At 37.6% G+C, this 25,920-nt stretch overlaps 1 protein-coding gene across 6 annotated transcripts in view; it reads left to right on the forward strand.

The window, feature by feature from the left end:
- Window positions 1-25,920, forward strand: part of FUT8 (fucosyltransferase 8) — a 275,062-nt gene that overhangs the window by 247,530 nt on the left and 1,612 nt on the right. For all 6 annotated transcript variants that reach the window (XM_070594009.1, XM_070594008.1, XM_070594010.1 and 3 more), the window contains 3 exons: window positions 9,220-9,466; window positions 13,493-13,669; window positions 18,306-18,456. In XM_070594009.1, the coding sequence (XP_070450110.1) occupies window positions 9,220-9,466; window positions 13,493-13,669; window positions 18,306-18,456 (575 nt within the window). The remainder of the gene's footprint in view (window positions 1-9,219; window positions 9,467-13,492; window positions 13,670-18,305; window positions 18,457-25,920) is intronic.

Raw genomic sequence — 25,920 nt, forward strand, 5'->3', positions numbered from 1 at the left:
TTAAATTATAGAAGGAAACATTTTTTAAGGATAGAAATATTTTAGATTGCAAAATAGTTTTGCTTTACTGTTTAATAGTTGCAAATAAGTATATAAATAGATAATAGGAAGAGTGAAACCACAAGTTTAATAAATCTCTTTATGGTAACTTTGCTCCCAGATTCTTTTTTCTTAAGTAGGCTATTTCTCCTTCATGGAAAGCTTATTATATGACTTGTTAGGAAATAAGACTGTCATAGTTTGGCTAATTCACATTCTCTTTTTACAATCAAATTGTGAGAGTATTAACTCTTAACCATGAGCTTTAAATTGACTAGAAAGCACCCAAATTATTTTATATAAATAATTTAAATTTTGTATAAGCTGTCTTTAGCTATTACTTTTGTTTCTTCAAGGATCCCAGTATGAACCCAAAATGACACTGAATGAAATTGTTTTTTAAGCCACAATTCACGTCTGCTAATTGCTTTACATGGGTACACATGATCAGTGTTTGAAGTTTATGTCCTTTACTTAATATTAAATTCCTAGATCTGGTGCACACTGTAGAGAGAGATCTGGACCATTGGGGTTACCTTACATCTCCCTTTGTGTTGCTACCTAAACTGATACCTGGAGCCCCGCCCCTCCCTCTTTTTTTTTTATTGCATGAGGAATCACTTTGTCTTTCTCTGAAATTTTAAGATAATGAAGTAGGGATGGAGTAAGACTTCAAACTCTGGAATCGGTATGACTGGATTCAACGCCTGTTTCTGACTGTCAGCTGGGTAACCTTGAGCAAGTTAATTAACTTCCTCTATAAAAGGGTAATAAGAGACAACTCACCTCATAAAGACTGGATTAATTGGGATAATGTATGGAAAATGTTTAGTGTAGTACCTGCCATGTAGTTGGTGTTCAATAAATGTTAGCTCTTAATTCAAGTTGCTGATAGAGAGCTGGGGTAGGGAGGGGGTGGATGCAGGAGCTATTTAGAAGTGGCTTTTAGCATGAGTCTTTGAGATGGAGTAAAGCACAGGGAAAGAACAGACTCTGGACCCTCATCCCTATCAGAATCTTATGACTTGAGGTGAAGATAGGATTATAATAAAATGGTAGCCTCTGATTTGGAGATCTACCCAGTAAGACTTTGTGGCCTGTTGATAGATAATTATCTACAAGTTGAAAAATATGTTGCATATGATGAGAAAGAGTAAATAACCTTCTTGGCAAGGGAGTGACAGAAGTATTCCTTTGCAAATTCTAGTCCAGGTTCTAAATAAGGTTGTGGTGGTACTGTCCCTGTTTTAAGCATTAAAGAAAATTTCGTGGGAACCATAGCGTGAAGTATCACGTCTGTACAAAGTATTATCGTTTTTAAGCAGTTAACAAGCAAAAGACTCCTTCTCACCGTCTCAGACATCTCCTCTTTGCTCTCTTTGCAACATTTATCTTCCTCTTTCCTCCCCTTTTTATGCTCCAGTAGTTAAGGTTTCATGCCTTTTGCTCGTAGTTCTTTATCTTCGTTTATGGATATCCCCTCCTCTTCCCCCAGTTAAACCAAAAAAGGGTAAAATGTAGCCACTTTTTGAGTAATGTCTTTACAGTGTTTATCTCAGCTATGCTGAGAAGCTATAGATTATAAAGTATTAGCTCTTTTTCTAGAGATGTACCACAACTCAGAAGAAGAGAAAGGGAGGATCAGGTGACTTATACCAGATTGGTAGCAGCAGTGACAGCAGGAGCTGTGGCTTGACACATAAAGCCAGACCCCACCCCCATCTTTCTTCCACAGTGAAAGCAGAGGCAGCTGGGAAAGAAGGCATATTCTGCAGTCTGAGATGGTAGCAAGAGTTAAAGATGGGAACCATGGCAGAGTGACTCTTGGAGCTGCTGGTCCTTTATGGATCAGTCTAGCATACGATATGAGGGAGATTTGCTGCTCCAATCCCTATTTCAGTAGGTCAAGATGTTTGTCTGTTTTCTCAGCAATTTGTATGGTGCCTTAGCACAGCGCTACACCTGATTAAGTTTTCCTCTCTCCTTACATCCCACAAAAGTCGTAACTGTTTTGATATTTCCTTCTTCCAACATGCCTCTATTTTCATTTTCTTCTCTCATGATATAGTCAGGATATCTAGTTATAATTCTTGTATCTTAGGGCGTAAGGATTGACCTTTACCCTATCATCAGGTAACTCAAGTTAGGCCTTCCTGATTTAACATAATTGGATGATAACTTAGCAAAAAAAACTATAAGCAGCTGTAAATCCAACATGAAACATCACATTCCTAACACTCCAACTATGTGCCAATCACAGAGGCAGCTATAAAATTCCCCCAAGGCAAAAGGGAGCGCAGCTTGCCACTGACAGCTCTGTCCTGTGAGATCCTGACAGCACACGCACCTGTCACCTCTTTCAGGAATTCTCATGGAATGAAAGGCTGTTATTACCTTGAGGTCCTTCTACCTGGCTATTTCTTTCAAGGAGACAAGACATGATGAAGGAATAAGAGGAATATTAGATGAAATTGTGATTTTTTTTTTGTGAGAATGGGGGAAAGAGAGATTGAGGTTTGGCTCTTTAGTAAATTGATAAAATTAAGCCTTGTCCTTGTTTTTACTGCTTTCCATTTGTCTAATCTCTTGTTTCTTGCAAATAAGTGAGGCTACTAGGATTCTTTGGGATCCTTTCAGTTGGAAGGAGGTTCTAAGTTAGGAGAAAGTACTAAATTATTAAAAAACAAACAAAAAATTCCCTCAAACCTGTCACCATAGAGTTATAGGGCCTATGCTATCTGAATCATCAAAGAAACTGTTGGCAGTGTCTCCTTAATGTGCAAGTTGTTTGTGGACTGTCTGGAACCTCTTGGCAAAGTAACTTATATATGTATATAAAAATTAAATGACTAAATTTGTTTCATAAACATTAAGAGTGACTGCAGGGAGCCTTCTGTTCAGTTTCATGAAGCAAGCAAATTTCTTTGGTCTTTTTTTTCTTATGACACTGTCCTGCCTGCCTTATCCTGAACTGCATAATTCACTATGATATTACATGTTTTCCTTTAGCCACTCTTTTAGCCCCCATCCAGGGTTAAGTCTGTCAGAATATCATTGAGGTCAATGAACCATGCGTCTAGTTGCCTTTGCAAGGCATTTCTGTTCCTAGTGAAAGCAGCAAGCACCTTATAAGAATGCCTCACAATCATTCCCATAGTGTGATATGCTAATTCTTCAGAATGTTGCTAACACTGCACTGTGTTTCATATGATTGAATTTAGAACTTTTCACTGAATTGGTTGAAGGCTTCAGACTGGCAGTAATAACAGTCTTTTGAGTTGTTGCTAAAGTAGAGCAGTGATAGAATTCATATGGCAGGCGACAGTGGCTCATTCAAGTTCAAGAAGAGATCTCTATCAGCCGCAGTGGTTGAAAAGCAAAAGGAAAGTAGCCCAGATGTTCACTTCTTAGTAGTATATCTTTCCTCAGTATTTTAAATGAGAACAGAGTTCAGTCATTAAATGAGGATGTAGATGTTAATATCATCATTGGTTAAAATCCCAAAGAACAGACATCACATATTTATGTGATTTTTTTTTTTAAACGGCTGTCTTTTGTGTTCAAGTAAAATCAAGAAAGCGCCCCCCCATGCCTCTGGAGGTCTCACGACAACTAGTTAGCTTTCAGTCTTGATCTCCTTTTACTCTTTCCTCCTCTAACAAGTCTCGGAGAGTTTAGTAAGAATTTAATGAGAGTCATATTTGGCCACACAGTTTTAAAGAGTATATAAATCCCAGAAGTCCAGATAGTCTTTGTGGATATAATTTAAGCATACAAATTCCTTGCTGGAATGTAAGCAGGAAGTACTACTAGTTTATACAACTTAGCGCTATTCTGTGCTGTCCCTATAGGACAGAATTTTGGTCAAGTCAAGTTAGTGATGATAGAATGTCAGAACTTTCAGATAGCTCCAAGTCGCTGCTCTTCAGTTTGAACATTTGTTGCATATTTCGAAAAGATAAAAAAACTGCTTGTTATTCTATTGCCTGTGGTAAACAGTATGAATAAGATTTACTTTGGGTGTATATCTTCTATCTCCTTATATCTCGTATGTTTGGGAGTATATCTTTGGCTCATTGAAATGGGGCACTTTGATATATTTTTTCAGGGAATAGGATGTATTGGCAAGTAATCTCTTCCTGGACCATACTGTAGCCAACTTTTTGAGAATTCCTCAGCAGAACTGATCCCAGGATAAAGAACTAACATTTTTTGAGAATTAGTATGTGTCAGGCATTATCCTCAGCTTTCTTCATGCAATGCCTCATCCTTAAAATAATGTGATGAGTAAGAATCCCATTTTGCAGATGAGTGAGGTGCTATTATTAATGCCACTTTCCAGAAGAATAAACTGGGGTGAAGTTAAATATAACTTATCCAAGGTTACACAACTCTTAAGTGATAGAGGATTTGAACTCTAGTTTTTGTGATTCCAAAGCCCATACGCCTAATCACCAAGTGCTACAGTCAAGGTACCGCATAAATAGGCATTTGCCTTACTATATTTTATCTGATGTCTCGCCCTGCTCCAGCCTCAAATAGGGCCACAAGTCCCAGCGGTTGGCAAGTCTTTGGAATGGGTATTGTGTGTGATGGCACCTAGCAGCTATAACCATTCAAAGCTACCCTTAGAAAGGGAATTAAAACCTCCTTCTACCCCTCTGTACCTGTTTTTGGGAAGTCCGGACCCACGTGCATATTGAGGAAAACCTGTTTAAGAGGCTTGATTTCAGAAAGCAGACAGCTTTTCTGGTTCACTGAAAAGTTACTGATAATCCCCTCCCCTCCTCAAGTGACTTTAAGTTCCAGGTACTGATGTCTTACTGGAGATTCTTCTCAACTGGCAACCCAATTCCAAACCTCTTTGCTTTGACCGTTCTGTCTTCACGACAGTTCTTCCTCCTGAGTTCTGCTTCTCTCACAAGTCATGGTGATAACAGTTGCTAAGTAGCAAGTGAAGAAAGAAGGCAGTAAGTGGAGAAGAAGTTTTATGAACTGGGACCCAAAATCTTTTCCACCCTTGAAACATTTTTCGTTATAGCAGAACCTTTTCATTTGTGGTGGATGTTAAGCTTCTCAAGCCCTTTCTGTTGAGTCTGCTGAAGACTAATAATTCTGATTGACTAGCTCCAGGGCTAGTGTCTCTGTCATATGTCACATAAAATGAGGAGAGAGTAAAGCTATTAAATAGGGCTGTTATGAATTGATTAGGAGGGAAGAGGGCTTCTCCAGAGGTACTTGCCTGCAGCTGTGGAGATCTTCCCTTTTAAAGAGCTATCTGTGCTCCTAGCAGAGGGCTATATGTGTACTAACAAGCCTTTTGGGTCTTATCTGCCCTTAGCAAAGAGAGTGACCTTGTGAAACATGATTATCAACAAGAAGAGATAGTCTTGACAGTGAGTCTCTGAAATAATTAGGTAATGACCATATCAATACAGTTGAACTGGGCCGTCAGTTGTGTAAGGCCTGGGCTAGTTTGCACTGATTCTCTACAAATGAATAGTGCTGACTTATGTATAACTTATACATATAAAACATCTCTTGCTGGAAGGTTGATGCAGTGCATTTTTTAATAAGACTAAAGTCTTAGTAGAATGTCAGGGCACTCTTGATTGATTTAAGGGACCGTACTTAAATGCTTTAAGAAAAAAAGTGAGTTATAGAAAGCAGAATGTAATATAAGTAATGGAGTAAACACTGGAGTCTGATCCTGGCCCTTTTATTAGCTATAGTACCTTTGAGAAGTTCAGTTAACCCCTCTTAGTCTGTTTCCTCTGTAAAAATGAGAGGGTTTAAATAAATCTGTGTTTCCCAAATTCTGAAACCTACTACAGATTACTAGAGATGATTTTTGGTGGCATATGAGATAATTTCGAACAGTTTTCTGATAAAACAGTAACCATTGAGTCACATAGTTGAGAAAGTTATTCCTTTTTCAGTCTTTCTGATTATGTCAAAGACAAAGTCTCAGTTTGGTATCAAGATCTCTTTAATAGTTCTTTAGCACTCGGTAATTGCTTGGGGGTGGAGGTAGGCAGGGGCAGGTACTGTCATCCTCCATTCCTCAAGAGATGCTATAGAAGGGAAATCAGTTCCATTCCTTAGAAGGAAAAAGTACAGAAATACTTTCTTGCTCTTGCTGTCTACTTCATTTCCCTTCCACTTGGAAGGAAAGTAGTGAGTTATATACAGCCGGTGAATTTGGAGGAGGAAGCATGTGAAGCACAGCTCGTTCCAGCTTCTCTCGTGGTGTGGCCCATCCTCAACAGGCGTGCTTCTCCTGCTCCACTATGCGGTAGGCCTTGGTTGACAAACTCTGCTTAGGGCTGGGTAGGAACCATTAGGAAACCAGTGAGACCATGAATCCAAACACAAAACCACGTTCTCCCATTCATACTTACTGGGAATCAAGCTCATGTTTTGGTTGCCGTTTTATTCGTCTCACTGTTTCTCATTTGATTTCAAACTCATAGGAGATGTAAAAGGAAAAACAATTATCACTCCTTAAAACCTGAGAAGCTCCTTTTTTAATAGAAATCTAGCTTGAGCTGAGAGCCCTTCGTAAGCAATGTTATCTATATAGAGTTTAATAACATGGTTGTGTTTTCAGTGAAGTTGTATTTCTAGTTTCCATCTATAAAATAAATTTATGTTTTAAAAAGTGAACTTTTTAAACATTAAATAGTACAGATGGTACATGGATATGGTAAAAATTATAAAGGTGGTACACAAATGACTGAAGTTTAGAAAACACTGAGTAAGATTATCTCTAGGGTCTGTTCCACATTTAAATTCTTTTGAATGTATATTCCAGTAGAATAAAAAAAGGTTACATGGTAAACCAAGTAAAAGAAGGGACCTTCTAACATAGCATGTACTATGTTATTTTTGAAATGTATCATTATTGAGGAAGCTAAACTTTTGTTCTATGCCAATTTGTTTATTTATAAATGTGAATACCTTCTTAATATTTTGCTAAGCAGTTGAGTATTGATATCTTTTTGATAGCATGTTAGTGATGATGTTTTGTTTATGTTTTTTACTGAAAGCAGTCTGGTTCTGGGTGAGGTTTTTGAACTAGAAATCTCAGAAGACGAGAACCATATCATCACTGTCTGCTCTACCTGGTACAGTGTTGGGCATACTGATGTTCGATAAATATTTGAACAAGTGAATGAGTGAAGGAATGAACGAAGAACAACAAAAATAAACTGAGTTCTCTGTCTTAAAGGTATAGGCCTAGTTTTCATTTCTTTCTGAAAGCTGACAGTAGGGCTGGCTGTAAGGAAGTCGGGGCCTTGGGGCAACCAGACGGTAATCCTTTCATATAAGTGAAATTTGGAGCTAATTTCAGGGAACATTTAGAATAACATTGTTAGGAAGAAATCTCAAAAGGAAGGTAGCTTTCCTAATTTTGCTTTCGTTTATGGTTATATATCAGAGGTTAGGATCTTCCTTTCTTTCCAAGCTCTTTGTTTTTTATAAAAAAAGAACTACCCCTCTCTCTCTCACTCATGTACTACTTCTCTTATCATCTCCACATCAGGGAAAGCACCCAATTTTCCTTCCCTTAGGGAGACTATTAGAGCTTGATTTAAAATGCAGCGCACTCTCTCCCCACACAGTCTCAGTTACCGTTTCTCGTCTGATGAAGTTGCCCGCTCCTTGTTAACTGGCAGACTAGAGGAACTGCAGTACTGGTGGTAAATTCATGCAGCAAATGTCGTACTTCGAGGGCTTTGTCTAAGAATCCTGAAATTAGCTTTACATATCAGAGAGAGAGAATATTAGTCATACAGTTTAAATTCTTAGTTATACCAGCTGACTTAAAACCATGCTTTGAGTGATTACATTCCTAGATCTTGTAATTTATTTTAAAAAACTTTTATATATTTGCAGAAAAACAGAATTTGAGGACTCTGTTTCATTTTGGTACATACGTTTTGAATGTATTCTGGTTTATTCTCTGCAAGTGCATTCTTTCTTTAACGGTCTGGTGATTAACTGTGATTCTAATTCATTATACACAATGACAGCATCTTAGCTGGAGTTATTTTGCAATGTTCAGGTTAATATTTTCTGTAACTGAAAATTTAATTCAGTTCATTTTATATTTGTGCAATCTCTCTGCCTCTGGTATCTCTGTGTTCTAGTTATTACTATGTGGTCTTTAGGATGTAAAGTAAACTCCAGGGATTCTTGCTGTCACATTTTGGTTTATTCTTATTGTATTATAAAGTTGATAGAACAGCAATAACAATTATGTTACATAGAAGTTGGATTCTGAAACTAATTGATCATCTATAAAAATTAGCATCTCTGTTCTAACTTTAATATCCAGGTAAACAATCAACATGGATCTATTATTATCATAATTGAGAATATAATAGGTCTGTTTTGGCCAAGAAAAAAAAGACTTTAGAATGACCTTATCTTTTTGCTTCAGAAGATATAGGGGGCCAGCCTGGTGGCACAGTGGTTAAGTTCGCACGTTCTGCTTTGGTGGCCCAGGGTTTGCCGGTTCGGATCCCAGGTGCAGAGTAGAGGAAGATGGGCATGGATGTGAGCTCAGGGCCAGTCTTCCTCAGCAAAAAGAGGGAGATTGGTGGCAGATGTTAGCTCAGGGCTAATCTTTCTCAAAGAAAAATTTTTTTTAAAAAAAGAAGGTATAGAGGCTTGGCTTTTAATTGTAATCTTTAGGTATCTCTAGAGTCATTGCTCTCTGTCATCAAAGTAATGCAAGAGCCATTTGCTGTAATGACAAGCTGGAAGTTTCGAGAACAATTTATTGCCTAATTCAAAAACAATAAAAATTGTAAAAAACAGAACTTTGTGTAGCTGGCTGCTTCCACTGACAATATGGTTATTCTCTGATTAGATACACTTTGAGTGCTGTATACTGTCCTTATCTAGGGTATGAGATGTTGGTATGGCAGCATATTATGATAGAAAAGAAAAGGCCATGGACTTGAGAGGCAGACCAACCTGAATGTGAAATTCAGTTCTGTCTCTTTTGTACTAGTACCTTGGGCAAGTTACTTAACTTTCTCTGTAAAGTGAAAATTAGAATACTTCTTTAGAGTTGCTGTGAGGGTGGAAGCGCTCAGAGTGAGTTCTTGTTAAATGGTAGTTATATGAGGAATACAGTGTGGTGATGATGGTGTTATGATATTTTTTCAGGTGAAGTAAAGGACAAAAATGTTCAGGTGGTTGAGCTCCCCATTGTAGACAGTCTTCATCCTCGTCCTCCATATTTACCTCTGGCTGTACCAGAAGACCTTGCAGATCGACTTGTGCGAGTCCATGGTGATCCTGCAGTGTGGTGGGTGTCCCAATTTGTCAAATACTTGATCCGCCCACAACCTTGGTTGGAAAAGGAAATAGAAGAGGCCACCAAGAAGCTTGGCTTCAAACATCCAGTTATTGGGTAAGAATCTGATTTGTTCCTCATGAAGTGATATATAGTAGCAGGAATATATTCCTTACAATATATTGTGAACTCTGTGATATATAGTTTAATTTTCATAGCCTCACCCAAAAACAAAGGTTCCAGAGTTCACCTTAGGCCACAGGAAGACCCTTCTTCCTTTGTTCACTTAGAACAGCTGAGTCATCATACTTCGTCATCCTTATTCATTTATTCATCCAACAAATGTATTAAATCCATATTTCCGAAATTAGCTGTCTCTCCTGGGAAAACCAGCAAAATTTTATTTTATTGGGCGTATTTTGGGTATTATGCATGTCTCCTGTCTTACCCTATCAGGGCATGAGATGAAGCTGTCACATTTATAGCTTTTCTGTTGCACCTTATTCTTAGGCTTCTTTAATTGCCACTGGTGATTATTTTGCATTTTTGGTGTTCTGGGGTTTTTTTTCTCTCCTGGAAGCTATTTTTAGAGTAAGAAAATCATTTGTAATTTAAGATAATGTTAAAATTGTTATTTAAGATTATCTCTTGGACCACTTGGGAGTTATGTACATATGTATTCAGGCTCAGGCTTATGTTTAGGGAGATAGACCAGGAAATCCTGGTAGCAAGAAAAATCCAATAGAGCATCTTTGCTCACAAGCGTGTGTTTCTGTGCACATACATAAAAAGTTGAGGGGAGAGGAGTTCTCCTGAGGCCCAGTGCCAGATTGCACACCATGGTAAATGTTCTTTGTCTAAAGGAAAGAATATTGGGCTGAAAGTCAGGTGACCAGGGTAACATTCCTGGCTTTTCCCTGCTTCTGGGCGACGTTACTGAATAATAGTACCGGGCTTTGATTTTCCCGTCTGTGAAATAGGGAAGGTCGTACCTGCCCTAAAAATGATGATGTGATCACATAAGGATGAGGAAAGGATTTTAGTTCTATGGAAAAATATGCACTGTAAAATATTACTACCTTTCAGAGAGACTGATGCTTAAATCATTCCTGAAAATAGACTCGTAGGCTAGACTGTGGCACTCTGTAGCTTATACTGTTTGTAATAAAGTCAGCTATTGATTAATATTAATGCATATGTTGATTCATTCACTTATTTGCAGAACATTCGTTGAATGCCTGCTACTGTGGGGGACAGAGATTAATTTTTTTTAAATGACTCCTTCCAGCTCATTGTACTCTATGGGAAAAGAGACTTACACAACTAACATTATACATATAGAATGTGATAAATACCCTGAGAGAAGCGTAAAAGGTATTATGAGAGGTCAGGGAAGCGGGAAATGTACTTCCAACTGGAGCAGGAAAGGCTTCATAGCTGCAGTGTTTGAACAGGATCTTGAAAGATGGAGAGAGATAGGGTTTAATGGTTAAATTGCCGAAATAACCTTCAACTACATTATTTCGTTGATCCTGTAACACAGTCCTGTGACATGGGCAGAGATAACCATTTTACAAGTGAGGAAACTAAGAAAAGGAATCTCTGCCCAAAGTTCCAGAGTTAATAGAGGCAAAACCAAGACTTAAACCTTCTTAACTTTGTTTGGACTTCCTGTAGTTTTCCATAGCAGAAAACTACCCGTATTAATTTTCCATGGACTATCCACCATCTTGAGAATTAGCCAAATGTAGAAAACTGAAGTACCACAGACAGTTCAGTTACTTGCGCCTTGAGGTAGCGTGCTGTAATGGAGGAGGAGTGCACTAAGATTCAAGAATCTGGGGTCCCATCTAGCTCCACCACTTAGCAAGTTATGTGACTTTAGGCAACTGACTTGATCATTCTGGGCCTTTGTTAATTGCCTCTCTTTCCTCATTGGTTTAAAAAAAAAAAAAAAACTATGTTACATGGCAGGTATCTAAGGTTTCTACGAACACAGTACCAAACAATTAGATTTTTGTGTTTATCCATCATTCATTCATTTATTTATTCATTGTGTTTGATGCAATTGGGAATAAATAAAAGCAGATTCCCTGCCTTGAAAGAGCTTGATATCTGATGGTGAATATCAGGCAAGTGCTCAAATAGCTTTTACTTTTGTGAAGACTGGGTTAGAAATGTATGTGAGAGAAACCAGCCTCCCTTTGCCTTAATGTTGTCTTTTTGTTCACTGAAATGTCCTCAGAAGCATCAGTTTCCTTAACTTTCAGATGAAGGAGTTACATTAAATTAAATGACTTTCAAAATCTTTCACAGGTCTAACATTCTCATTCTTCCATGGAGATTCCATTATGGTCCTCTCTCAAATTGTTGATTCAGGCCTAATTTCAGGATTACCTGGAGAATTGAGAAAATTGCTTAGTAGTACTCTGCTACTGTCTCAAATGCTTATTCTGTTCCTTTGATTTTTCTTTCCATTATTATAGCTCTCCTTTGTTTTTATTTTCATTTTCATATATCCCACCCCACATCTTCCCTCTTGTCTTAGTCTTCATATGTATAGAAGTTAACTGACCCCTATTCTAAATGTTAGAGTTAAGCAAAGTACATGGTGGGGGGCCGGCCCAGTGGCACAGCGGTTAAGTGCCCACGTTCCAGTTCAGATCCTGGGTGCAGACGTGGCCCCACTTGGCAAGCCATGCTGTGGCAGGCATCCCACATATAAAGTAGAGGAAGATGGGCACAGATGTTAGCTCAGGGCCAGTCTTCCTCAGCAAAAAGAGGAGGATTGGCAGCAGATGTTAGCTCAGGGCTAATCTTCCTCAAAGAAAAAAGAAGGTACATGGTGAAATCAGAGTATCAAATAGTGTTTCTTCTTATGAAACTTTTCGTTGAATTCAGTGGAATTATTGTTTCTGTCCCACTTCATCTCTATGGAGCACAATGAACAATTCTAATTCCCCAGTAGAAGCAGTGATTGAGAAGGATGTGGGAAGGAAAAGATGATAGAATAGGTGTTCATATGATAGTATTCACATCTGTACTGTAGTCTGGAATGCAAAGGAAGGAATAGCCGTAAAGATGTCAGAGTAACTCCAGTGAAATCAAACGCTCTCTCCAGATTCTTGATAAAAAGCTGGCCATAGGCTTCACCTAAGGCGTGCCCATACACTGTGACCTAAAGGGAAACAAATCTATCATTTTTCTTTTCTTTACGTATGAATAGTGGTTTAGTAATTTGGGAAAGGGGGGATGTGGCAAGGGCAAATTTAAGGAGAGTTTTAATTTATGGAAATAAACTATGACTATTATTATTCTTGTTTTTATTAAAATTATTTTGGAAGCACTAAGATGGGAGGAGAATACTGTGGAAGTCAATGCCTCATTCAGTGAAGGACAATTTATGTCCCCAATTTTGCAATTTTGGAGCTCTTCTTAAATGAAACAAATGAGATCAGTATCTGGTTGTGTTTGATAGAGTGAAAAACAGAGAAAGGAAATTCCTTATGCATACAACAAAGGGACTGGAATGGCTTCATGAACTTAAAATAGTAAGAACTGTTCAAAAATTTGCCTGCCTTGATTGTGCTATAAGAAGAATCTGTGCAGGTTTGTGTTTTCCTCAAACAACTTTAAATTCTACAAGCTGGCAGTTACAGTGACTATACAGGGTAAAATGAGGAAAAAGGAAACTTTGGCATCAAAATGTTACGCACAATATATTTAATGTTCTGTAACAAAAACTGTGAATCTTGGTATCATTTGTTGTCAAAAATCTTAAAAAATTATATCCAATTTTTTCTGGAAGGCTGGTTGGTATTTTGCTGCCTGGTATGGAGTAAAGCTCTGGAATCTCCCATTTATTCCTGATGTGCCAATTACTTTCTCTATAAGAAAACATTCGTCAAAGGCTTTACTTCTTTTCTGATTCCCCTTGTATTGTGTTAGCATGCAAATAGTATTTAGAATATATGCGTTTGAATTTTTTAAGTGTTTGTTTTTTCTAATGGCAAAAATGAAAGAAAAATTGGTTTAAAATGTCTATATAACCACCGTGAATAGTGGTGTAAAGCTGAGTACCCTAAAAGCACCTGGTGGGTCGAACATTATCAGTAGAATCTGACTTTCTCCCTCTGTCCCCAGAGTCCATGTCAGACGCACAGACAAAGTGGGAACCGAAGCAGCCTTCCATCCCATTGAGGAATACATGGTGCACGTTGAAGAACATTTTCAGCTTCTTGCTCGCAGAATGCAAGTGGATAAAAAAAGAGTGTATCTGGCCACGGATGACCCTTCTTTATTAAAGGTGGCAAAAACAAAGTAAGTTAGATGAACTAGTGATTCTGGAGTGGGACTCTCTGTGTTCAGTTGAAAGGAATCCTTAATTCCCATGACTTGTGATTCTTGTTACAATATTATTGCTAATTATTAGAGTTTTTGCAAACAACTGTGTACTTATATAATGGTTAATATAATCAAAGCATATTTGAGGTGCCAGCAAGGCATAGATTTCATTCTGAAGCTTCTTCTCTTGGCTTGTAGGCAGCTGCCATCTCGATATGTACTCATATGACCTCTTTGTGCTCTTGGAGGAGAGAGAGGGCAAGCTTTCTGGTGTCTCTTCTTGTAGGGGCACTAATTCCATTATGATGGCCCCACCCCCATGATCTTATTAACCCTAATTAAGAAGGCCCCATCTCCAAATACAGTCACACTGGGGGTTAGGGCTTAAACATATGAATTCTGGGGGGATACAAACATTCAGTCAGTAACACTAACTAGCTACACCGACCTGTTAGCAATAAAATATACCAAAAGTGTGCTTGCCCTTTTGCTCTCACTATCTTCACTAACAATTATGGGCAACTGAAAACATATGTAGGATACAAGTTTTCGTCTTATAAAAATTTCAGGAATTTGGAAGTTATGTTAAAGAAAGGTAAAGAATCAAAAGATGAGTTTTCTAAGTGGAGGAATAAGGGCTGCTAGTGTGTATTAAACAGTGACCACTATCTATTGAGCCCACCTATATTTCAGGCACTGTGCTAAGTGCTGGGGATTCCATTGTAAGCAAGACACTGTACTCTCCAGGAATTCCCAATCTAGTGGGGAAATAGACAATTACTTTTCAGTATGAGTACTGCTACTATAGAGCTAACATAGGATGTTATGAAAACACGTAAAGTACTGATCCTAATTGAGAATTTATCATAGAATCTGGATGAATCTAGAGTTGGCCTTTATTTACTATCAATAAATAAAAGATGTATTAAATATATGTGAAAGGGAATGAAGGAGAAGAAAACTGTAGCTCTGCTCGGGCACCATCTACTCCATAAATCATCCCTGAATCCTTGACTGTGTCCCTGCTCTTTGCATTCCTCCCTCTTAGTGTTTAGTGCTTGCTTGCTTCTGTCTCCCTCACTAGATTATAAGCACTTTGGACATAGTACTTAGCCCTAGTAAGTGCCCAGTAAATATTGAATTATGTTTATTTCAATCCCATTAGTTTGAAAACATTTTCTTAGCAGTTAATCATTTAACTATTTGACTATTTACTTAATTAATTAGTTGGTCCCTTTTTTTGTCACAAATGGGGAGTGGGAAGAGAAACAAATTAGAATAAGGACTATAATGCAGGTTTTTATCCAAATCATTGGATAATAATTTAATTTAATAATTCAGTTTTGGAAATCCTTTAGTTTTAATTTTCTGAGTCATTTTAAAGATTTTCTCAGGAGTTTAAATGCTGTTTTTGCCCTTCATTATTTTACTTGCTGTTTTTCCTCTCTAGTAACTCTGCTTTAAACTTCTTAAGAGTGGTTTTGATACCTAAGCAAATCATAAAACCTCTGCCATTGTGTTAGGAGACCAAACATATGAATTAATCTCTCAACAAAGTATATAGTATCCAAGGTCATTAATAAGACTTTTCTGCTTCAAGCAGGTGAAGAGATGAAGAATTAAATGTAAATGATACATAGGATTGACACAGTCAGAGGAGAATCCATTTTCTTGGTAGCTTATCCTTTGGAAAAGGGGTCAAGATTAGATTTATATATGTGGCTTCTGTGTAATGATGAGCAGTAAGCTTTGCTGTTTAACATTACATCTCAGGTTTCTCTAGGTTAAGGTCGAGTTCATCCACCAAGATTTTAGCACTAGCATCCCAGTGACTGTGACAGCCGTTGCTAATGTAGAGATCTTTCTCTCAGGTAATTCACTGTTACAGTGTTTAAATCACAGAATATTTGGCAGTCAATGAAATAAGAACTGTTAGAGTTGTGTATGCAATATTGTGTTCTAAGATTGTGGAGATTGGGAATAGGGTGAAACAGGAGAAAAAACAAGCCTTTAAAAATCGCCCAGGTTAAATACTTATCAAAATGCTGCATATCATTTGCTCTTTATCAAAATTGCTGGATGAGCTCTTCCTAAAACTGAGTTCATTTAAATAAATAGAGGCAAGAAAAATGTGTTAAGAAGTTTTTGTAAAGTGTTTGGTTGCCCTGTGAAATAAAGAATCACCAGTAAAGAGTGATAAATTTCTTCACTATTTTATTGAACTACAATATGCTCGATACAGTGTAGGGTGCTGGGAATACAGAGAGAATTAAAAGATAATATGTGGCTTCTTATCTCAGGGAATATCCAATTGGTAGGCACCACACATGTAACAAATAATTACAGTATAGTTAGCTAAGTGTCCTGACGGAGTTGTATACCAAATACAGTGAAATCATGAAGAGGAGTGTCTCCTTCAGCCTAGAGAAAGACTTCGGAAAAGAAAATTTGATGTTAGTTCATAACTTCAGGTTAGTCCTTTGTGGGTGATACAAAAATAAATTTTTATAAGGCGGAAGAAGAAAAAAATACATTTTTATCATTGCCAATCTGCAACCTCACTGGAAGAATTCCTCTGCTGACATACTTGTGGGCAAAAGACAAGAAAGAAACATGTTTGTGCAGAAAGTTCCATGCTCATTCTTGGAGGTACAAAGTCTCCCTCTCCCGTTATTCACTTTGTTTCTTCCACTCTCAGTATCCTTCATGAAGGGTCTTTGGCATTTAGAGATAAGACTTGAGGAGCTTAGGTGCCCTTTGGGTTTGGTTCCAGGGAGGGGCCTTTAAGTTAGGAAGGGCATTAATGTTAGTGTCACTCTCTCCTAAAAGGATCACTCTTTTCTTTGTTTCACTGAGCACCCAAACCATGCTGGCAGAGTTAGTCTTTGTTCAAGGATAAAACCTATACTGATGTCTTTGAACAATTCCTCCTCTCCTCCACCTTCCAGCCTTTTCATATTTATTTGTTGCTGTTTCTGCCGCACGCCTGGGTATGGAGCTTCACAGGAATCACATTAAAAGTCTTTTGGGTTGTTTTCTTTTTAGAACAAATGTGCCATTTCCTTCATCTCCTTGATTCAGAGTGGAGGAGGGCAAAATGTCAAAAATAATGAGGCCACATGGATCTGAACACTGAATGCCAGTCTGAAACAGTGCTCAGAGGCTCACCTTCACAGTCATCATTAGAGGCAATGAGAGAAAGCGGTGGCTGAGAAATGAGAAATCTGAAGCAGCTGTTAGCAGATTAGGACACAGTCCCAGACACAGGTGGCACTCACTTGTTTGTGTATTTATTCATATAGCATTGTGTGGGGGTGCTAGATACTGTGATGTAAAGAAAAATAAGGTAGAGTCCCAACCTTTGGGGAATACTGTGTGGGAGATAGACGTGTAAACTGACTCCTATGTTTCTGGGCTTATAAGTAGGAACTATTATTCTTTCAGCAAATACATATTGATCTCTTATATTCCAGATTGTCTTCTAGGTACTGAGAATAATGCAGTGAACAAAGCAGATGAAATGCCTCTATGGAGCTTACATTCCAGTTAGGGATGATGGAGGTGGGGAATGGATGCAGGCCGTAGCTGAACAGTAAATATGTATTATGTCAAATGATAATAAGAGCCATGGAGGAAAATTAAGCAGGAAAAAGGGGTGGGGATTGCCAAACTCCTCACATCAGGTGATAGTTGAGCAGAGATCTAAAGGAAATAAGGAGTAAAACTAGATGGATATCTGGGGGAAGAATGTTTAACAAGCACAGCTAATATTTATTGAGAACTTACGTGTCAGGTACTCTTCTATGCACTTTACGTGGCTTAATGTATTTAATTCTTATGAAATTATATAGTGTAGGTACAATTATTATCTCCTTTTCATGTAACTTCCCAAAGCTTGCAACTTAACTCCAAAGATCTAGCTCATGCACTCAGAAAATTTATTTGCTCTATGCCAGAGTATAATTAAACCTCGAACTCAGAGTAGAGTCATTTGAACATATGGTAGAATTTTTAAAGACATCCTGTTTTAACATTGTTAAACACTTATTCTATCTCAGGACTACCAAAATGTTAGTTGGTGGACATCTATAAAGAATTCACTTTCATAAATTTATTAGAGTGGTTTTCCATTACCATTATTGGTTAAGATGGTGCTTCAAAGATGGGGGTTAGGAAGACAAGTCTGAATTAGTACAAATTCTAAATTAAAAATGTAAATGACATTTGATCATGATATTTATATTCTGAAGGAAAAGCTCATTGACCAAATACGAAAACAACTTGAAAAAACTCTTAGAGGTCACTCCTTATGAAGAAAATAAGGAGGCTTCTGTTGTTGACTTTTTCATGAATTGAGAAGGGACATTTTGATGTGTGTATGTGTACTTTCTGTGGCATGTCAGTGGCCACTCCAGAGTGGTTTCTGCTCCACTGATGGCTTCAGAGATGCTTTGCTGATCACTCTAGTGAATGCTGTCGTTACAGCTCCCCTTGCTGTTAGAAAGTGAGCGTCTTGGTGAACAGAGCAGATCTACCTCCTGCTGATAGGATACCACCTCCTGATAGACTGCTGGGATTTGAGTGACTATGTATAAATTTATTTCTTTTTTAGGTACCCCAGTTATGAATTTATTAGTGATAACTCTATCTCTTGGTCAGCTGGACTACAGAACCGATATACAGAAACTTCACTTCGGGGTGTGATCCTGGATATACACTTTCTTTCCCAGGCAGACTTCCTAGTGTGTACTTTTTCATCCCAGGTAAGTGACAGTAGGGCATTTTTAAATGGCCAATACTTTTTGGTCATATTGGGATCAGGATGTTTTTGTTTTTTGTGCATGTTTTTTTTTTAATGTTAGTTATCATGACTCACGTGGAATTTTCCCAATATTTGGGAATGATCCGTTTTGTGAAACAGTAAGAAGATTCTGAAAAAAATAGTTATTTGAGTACATTGAACATGTAGTTGTTTGCAAGCAATGGTTGAATACTTCTCCACTGAAGCCAGCTACTGGAATTGTTTAAAGCACTTGCCTTGTTCATAGCATTTAACAGAAACAGCAAGTGATTAAGCTTACTACTTTCTGATTTTGCATACAGTCAATATGTAACTAGAATCCATCCATTTCTACACATAGATGCATTGATACTGAGAGGCTTAAATGCCCAGCATTTTGCCTCACTTGATTGCTTTATACAAAATAAGAAGGAGTAAATGTAATTCCTCTTCAAGTCCTATTACATTTCTACCAAGCAAGAAACTGTACGTTAAACGTAAGCAATCCCGTATTACAATCATTCTTTGAGTTTAATTGTTGCAGATAATTGTATGTTAATTGGTTTGGTGTATGTGTTTTTACGAGTGGTCCAATCAGCCTTATAAGCCCAGTGGAATGTCAGCATAGCAATATTTATTGTGGATTTTATTCTGCTCTCTCACTTAAGCGCATATCATTAATTAGTTCATTCAACAAGCTGTTAAATGACTATTTGCACTCACAGTTGCACTAGGTGTAGAGGGGATTTCAAAGGAGATTGAAGATACAGATCTTACCCTGGCCCAGAATCTAGTGTGCAAAATACTCACATGAGATAACCAGAGAATAATTAACAAGAAATATAAATCATGTAAGGTAAATGAATGCCTAAAAGCTTAGAAGAAGTAGAGAAAATAAAATATGAAAAGGAAAGCCACATCATTTTTATGGGAATATACTACAGAGAGTATAAAGAAATGGACAGTTTTTTATTATGTGACAGTGCACATTGTCACAATGGGATAGTGATATGATTGTTGGAAAGATACCTACTCCAGCAAAGGCTATGTAAGTTACTTCAATATGGAATGAGAATACAACTTACTATCCAAAGACAGCTACGCAGAACAGGAGTCACAGAGCAGCAATCGTAGTCAGAAGGGAAAACTTCCTTGGCCTTCATCCCATGTTGGCCTTCACTGCTGATGTTTCTCCCTGACTGGGGAGAGGATCCTGTCTTTGAGAAGCTCCGTTTCCATTCTCATGGGGGGTAGTAGGAGAAGTTATAACTACTTGGTTCCTCTCAACTGTTTTTGAGAATCTAACTATGTGCCCACCTGATCAACAGGTGCAAATAACTAGTAACAACCTCCACGCATTTTTGAATACTGATTGTTAGAATGAATAAATCAAGAGTCGCTTTCCCAGATATGCCACCTCCTCCATAGACCTAAATTTCAGGCCCGCCTAAAGTCAGTTCCTCTAGTCCAGGATTTCTCAGCCTAGCGCTATTGGCATTTTGGGCCAGAAAAATTGTTGTGAGGCATTGTAGGATGTTTAGCAGCATCCTGGCCAGTAGCACTCCCACCTTAAGTTGTGACAACCAAAAATGTCTCCAGACATTGCCAAATGTCCCATGGGCGGGGAAGGAGGGGGCAAAATCACCCTTGTTGAGAACCACTACTCCAGTTTTCAAGCTCTAAAATTGAATAAATATATACACATCAAAATGTTTACCAACCTTACATGTAGGTAGGCACCAAGATTACAGGGTTGTGCTCTATGCTTTGCTTTCCTTCCTCAGCCCTCCTTAATAATACCATTAGGCTCATTCTAGAAAGAAAATTCTTACCGGCTCCCCCCTTTCAAGGATATACTGTTGAATTTTTGATCCCCAAAATTCTAAACTCTAATTTTGACCCTGAAATTAGGACCTCTGTCATTTCGTGATAGTGGAAACCTGTCCAGGCTTGAGGAGTGTGTTGTTCATACTACTTTGTTCTATTTTATGCATAATATCAACCTCACTGTGTTCTTCAGATCTTGGGTCCAGAGAAGCAGTTCATATGAAGAAAGGGTGGTGCTGAGAGGACTTTTTGTATCTAAAGGAATGAGATTCGTGCTTATATATTATATTGTTCCTAAAAGTTCTAGGCAATTCAGACAAAGTTTATTCGAAATAACTTCTGTTCATTTGAACCAAAGCAAAACTCAAATATTTTCAATTTTGAAGTAGACTTAAATACCTCAAAACATTTTATGTTAGAGTTCAGAATAAAAGTTTAACAGTAAAAATACCTTGAGTAGCAGTTTGCTAACTATGATCCCCTCCACTGTCACATACCTTTCTATAAGCCGTAGCATTTGAGATTGTGGAATAATTCCACATTCCATGGTAAATCTTTGGGCTTATTAGCACCCTAGTATTTTTTGCAAATATTTTTAGTAAAGAGGTATTTAGTACAGTTTAATATTTTCCAATGTGAATGAAATTGGTTGCTGGATTGTAGAGGTTCCCTTGCCATAAACCCACATTGGAATTGTTTGAAAAATGCCCCAGAAATGTCTTGTCATCATCATTAATGGAATGTGAAAAAAAGTCACTGATAGCATCAAAATGCCAAGCCATTGACTTCGCTGGGCAGAGAATAAGAATGTGGCAACATGAACTCTGGAGTCGGACCATCTATATTTAAACCCAGCTGTGACCTCTTAGTGGCTGTGTGGCATTTGAACAATTCCCTAGCCTATCGCGGACTTTTTTTCCCCCACCTGTAAAAACAGTAGTAGTAATAATAATAATACCTACTGCATAGAGTTTTTGTGAGGATTAAAGAGTTACAATATGTAAAGCACTGAGAATAGTACTTAGCAATATATTAAATACAATGTTGGCTGCTATTAATATTTATACAGCAATAAGTATAGGAATATCTTTGCCTGTTAGAGAGATTCTGCAGTGTTTATTTTAGCAGCTCTTTTTCACATGGCCACATTTCCAACTATATGTTTTCACGTTTTGGAAGGAGCATGAAACCTGCTGTTCAAGGATTCCAGCCTCTGCTTGTGGTCATGGGTAATGCTTAGGTTCCACCCAATCATCATGTGCATTGGAGAAGTATAACAGTTCTTCATAAAGAACGGTAACCAGTGACATTCAGCATAGTCATTTTCTCTCTGCCAACGTACCACCTCAACTCTATTTTATTTAGCTCATTGAAAGAGAACATCACCATATAGTGTGAATTTTCAGAAATAAAAGCTCTTCATTCCCAAAGTGTGAGTGATAAGTAATAGTATTTGATTTAGCAAATGCAAGTAAACGTGTATGTGTTGACTTTTGGGAAATTAATCTGCAGACTTTCCTATATGTGCCCAGGCATGCTAGAAAATGAGAGAAGAATAAAGCCTTACATCCAGAAGGATGACAAAAGAATAAAACATTGAAAACCAAATCTCAGCCCAAAATAAAATGGGCAATCAACTCTCAAACTTTCCTTCATGGTAGTCTCATATTCCAAGAGATGATTAGAAGGTGACAAAAGTTTACTATCTTCTTCATTATGCTTTGACAGTCCTGAAGTTTTAGTCACAGGAACTTTCTCTCTTCGTATGTGGTCTTTTGAGGACTTTTATATTTGTTTATCTGTGTATCTGTTATTGTAGACAATTCTGGAAGAATGACGTGCCATGCTTGGAGGAAAAATTGGCTTGATTGGTGTTTGAGAAACTGCTGACATGAATGTCATGGCACCTTAATCAGGACTCGTCAGAGGTTTTGGACCCATCCCCCTCAGTCTCAGGGCTTCTGATCTTTCTTGGTTTTATATCCATAAATGAGAATTATCTCTTCTTAAATGAAAAGTTGTTAAAAGCCGATAATAATTCTACTCTGTTACTCTGTTACTGCTGTTGCTCTTAGTCTTCTGAATCCCTTCATCAGAGCTGTTTCTCAAATCAAGTTTGTCCTAAAAGACTCATAAATTGAAGAGAAAAATCCTCAGGATTTAATATGAAAATTAGAGGCAAGATTAACATTTTCCAAGAGCATCAAGTAAGTTTTGAAAGCTATGCGATCAATTCCAAACTATTAATCCAAACACCCTGCTCTTGTTCTGTGTTACTGGAAGTTGCCTGTGCCCAAAGCATCCACTTTGTCACTTACTTTCTTATTCACTTAAACCATCTTAAATCTGAAGCAGAGGAATTACAGTTGAAGAGATAACATAGTGCTTGACCGCTGAGTTGTGGATGGGCCAAATATCAGAAAGATTTTTTTGAAAATATTGCTTATCAAGTTTTAGAACCAGTTTTTATTACTATGGAATCTGATTTACAGAAATGGTTGTAGATGCTCACTTCAAAGACTTTGGGTAATCCACGTTGTTTGAGGAGCCATCAACGTTGTTTAGTAGTTTCAACCATTAAAATCACCATAAGACAAAATTACTTTTTTTGCCCCGTGACACTTCCCTTGGTGGCACTTAATACGACATTCTCGTGGCACTCTCTGCTGTCTAATTTCAAATCCATACACAACACAACTGGCCTCATTACACTTTGAATCAGATTTTAGAAAGCCCAGAGGGAAAAACCAGATGCTACATTCATTTTCTTCCAGACAGATGGCTCTGGATAGGAATTTCCATGGAAGCATGGCTCATGAAACAGTAGTGGATACTGTTCTGTCATTGAATAGCGACACGAAGTAGTTTACAGGAAAAGTGCACAGTTCTCCAGCATCAGCTACTGAGAAAAGAACTCACTTCTAACTTCTCACACTAGGAGATCCTCCTGGCCCTGTCTATTTTGACAGAAAAACAAGGTCGCATCTGCTCTGAGAAAGGTTTGGAGGCTCTTGCAAACTCAGCTGGTTGCTCATCAGGGTTAAAATTCAGACTAATGGACCTTCTTCAACCCTTTTTAATTTTTTTGTTTGTTTTTTTAATTGTTTTTTTTTTTTAATACAGTCACATCTATGTTTTATCCTTTGGCAGGATTTTTGCTCTTACCCATTACTATGTGCTTAGTGGTGTTCTAAAAATGATATAGTGTCATGTCAACACAGAATGAAATAAAACATACTACATGTGGCCAGCCACAGCTTTGCAAACCATAGACCACTCTCAGTCATGCTGTCAAGTAATATCAAACCTGAGTATTGCCTTCGACTGAAAGCTTTCATCTACCTGCTGTGTGATTTGGATTTGTAAAGCCCAGAGAAGAAGTCTAGGCTAATTAAATGCAAACATCAACATCATAGTAATCTTTCTAGCCCTCTTCAGTAAATTGCCCCATGGTTAATATAGAGAAAAATTTTTAATTATTCAGAATGTTATATATGGATCTTAAGGATTAAATATCATCCATGGACTTGCATCTCCACTGCTGGGCTGGTATTATGCAGGGAGCAGTATTCACTGAACAGATACTTATTGAGTGCCTGCTTTGTGGCAGGCACTGTTCTAGGTACTTATGCTAAGGTAGGTTAGTGTATGGTTGAGAGCCAGAAAGAGTTCTAATTGCAACTCTGTCATTTACTGGCTCCTTTTTACATTCTTTTTATTTTTTGGAAATTTACTTAATCTTTCTGTGACTTAGTTTCTTCAACTGTAAAATATAAATGATAATAGTAACCACCTTGTAGGGTTGTTGTGAGAGTTAAATGAATTGAGAGAAAGGGAGTGTGCAAGCACACTATTAGAACATTGCCTGGACCATAATCAGTGCTCATTAAGATCGGCTGCGATCATTGTCACCATTATTATGAGGATAATAGAACTTACATTGGCCTACCTTAGTGTCTGAAATTTCTACCATCCGTCATATCTTCGGCTTAAGAAAATACATGTGTTATTTAACAGGCTTACACATCAGCCACAACTATTGATACCAAAATGTAAACTGATTATTAGGAGTATCCTCCAAAAAGAAAGCACATCCCTAAGGGTGTGGGGCTGAGGGCATTGTTGTTTTTACGAGTGAGACATTTAATAGCGGAGAGGAGGAAACACATCAGGGGTCATTGCTACAGTGGGCATTGTGGTCATCCCAAAGGCAATACAACTTCTGGCTAGGGATAATTGCAGAGTGGGTGTAGGGGCCCTGAAAAGAAGACTCTCAGGTTTGCCCAGGGCTGGCCGTGGCCTTATGTTATATCTTTCTGATCTTACAACATGAACATGGAGAACAGGATCTATAAGAAAAAACACATTTAGCAGTTAACAAGTATACTCAGACTGCCTGGGTTCAAAACCTGAATCTACCACTTAATAATGGTGTAACCTTGGGCAAATTCGTTAATTGACTTTTGACATCTGTAAAAATGAGCATGATAGAATTTTATGGGGCTACTGAGAGGATTAAATTAGATAATACCTAAAAACAATGTCAGACAGTTAGCAAAAACTCAGTAAATATTAGCCTCTATTATTATTATTGTATTTTGCTGTTATTGGAGCTGCTTTGTTTTAATTATTTAGTTTCTTCGTTTTCAGAGTCTCTACTTGATTTTGTTTGCCTTGTGTGGGCATTTGGCTGGATTTGAAGTTCAAGTTCCAAATCTTTTTGAGCCTAATTTTGTTAGAGTTTCAGTATTCTACCAGTGATCTCAGTTGTACCGTGACATTCCCAATTTAAAATTAGTTTTTTGACAAAGTAGCAAACTTGAAAGCAAAGTCATTATCTTGGTTCTACGTCTAGTTGAAATTTTAGCACTAGAATTTGGGCAGGTCACTTAATCTTCTTGTATTTCAGTCCTTATTTGTAAAATTAAAAATACTGTCTAGACTTAGTTTCATTTGCAAATTACATATAACATTTGAAAAATGCCCCTCAAGTTCCTGAAATTCAGATTCTTTAAGAAGTTAAGGTGATTAACCTAATCAGATTCCATTTGCTCATAACAGTTAAGAATAAGCATCTCCATTCAGTTTTTGATCTCATGAATGCCAAAGGTTTAAAGAACTGTTGGGTAATCTTAAGTTGCTCCACTGAACAGATTAACAATCACTGTCTGTAGTATCATTTTAAATAAATGCAAAAGTAGTGGTATAGGGACAATAAAACCTCACTGAGTTAACCAGTTAAGATTTAGGAAAATTTGACCTGAGTTGAGTTCTCTGTTCACCATGTATAATGAAAGAATTTTCTAAGCAAGATGATAGTATTCTCTCTTCTCCTATTCTTCTAGAATAGTCTTCTCCTATTGAAAAAGTTTCTGTAACCCGTTTACTCTATAAGGAATATATTTATTAATTGCTGAAAATGTTATACCTCCGTGAAGGTAGTTACAGTTTAACTAGCGTTAACAAAGAAAGAAGCTCAGATTGTGGAATTTCAGCTGCCATCCAGTGGGCATGTAGATATTCTTTGGGCGGAGGAATCTTTTAAGTAGCCTTAAATGTATTGGGTAGATGCTTCTTCCCCAAAGTCTAGGCCATCTTATTCCAGTCCTAGAATACTACT

This window comes from Equus przewalskii, chromosome 25 (assembly GCF_037783145.1).
Source record: "Equus przewalskii isolate Varuska chromosome 25, EquPr2, whole genome shotgun sequence".
NCBI classification, from domain to species: Eukaryota; Metazoa; Chordata; class Mammalia; order Perissodactyla; family Equidae; genus Equus; species Equus przewalskii.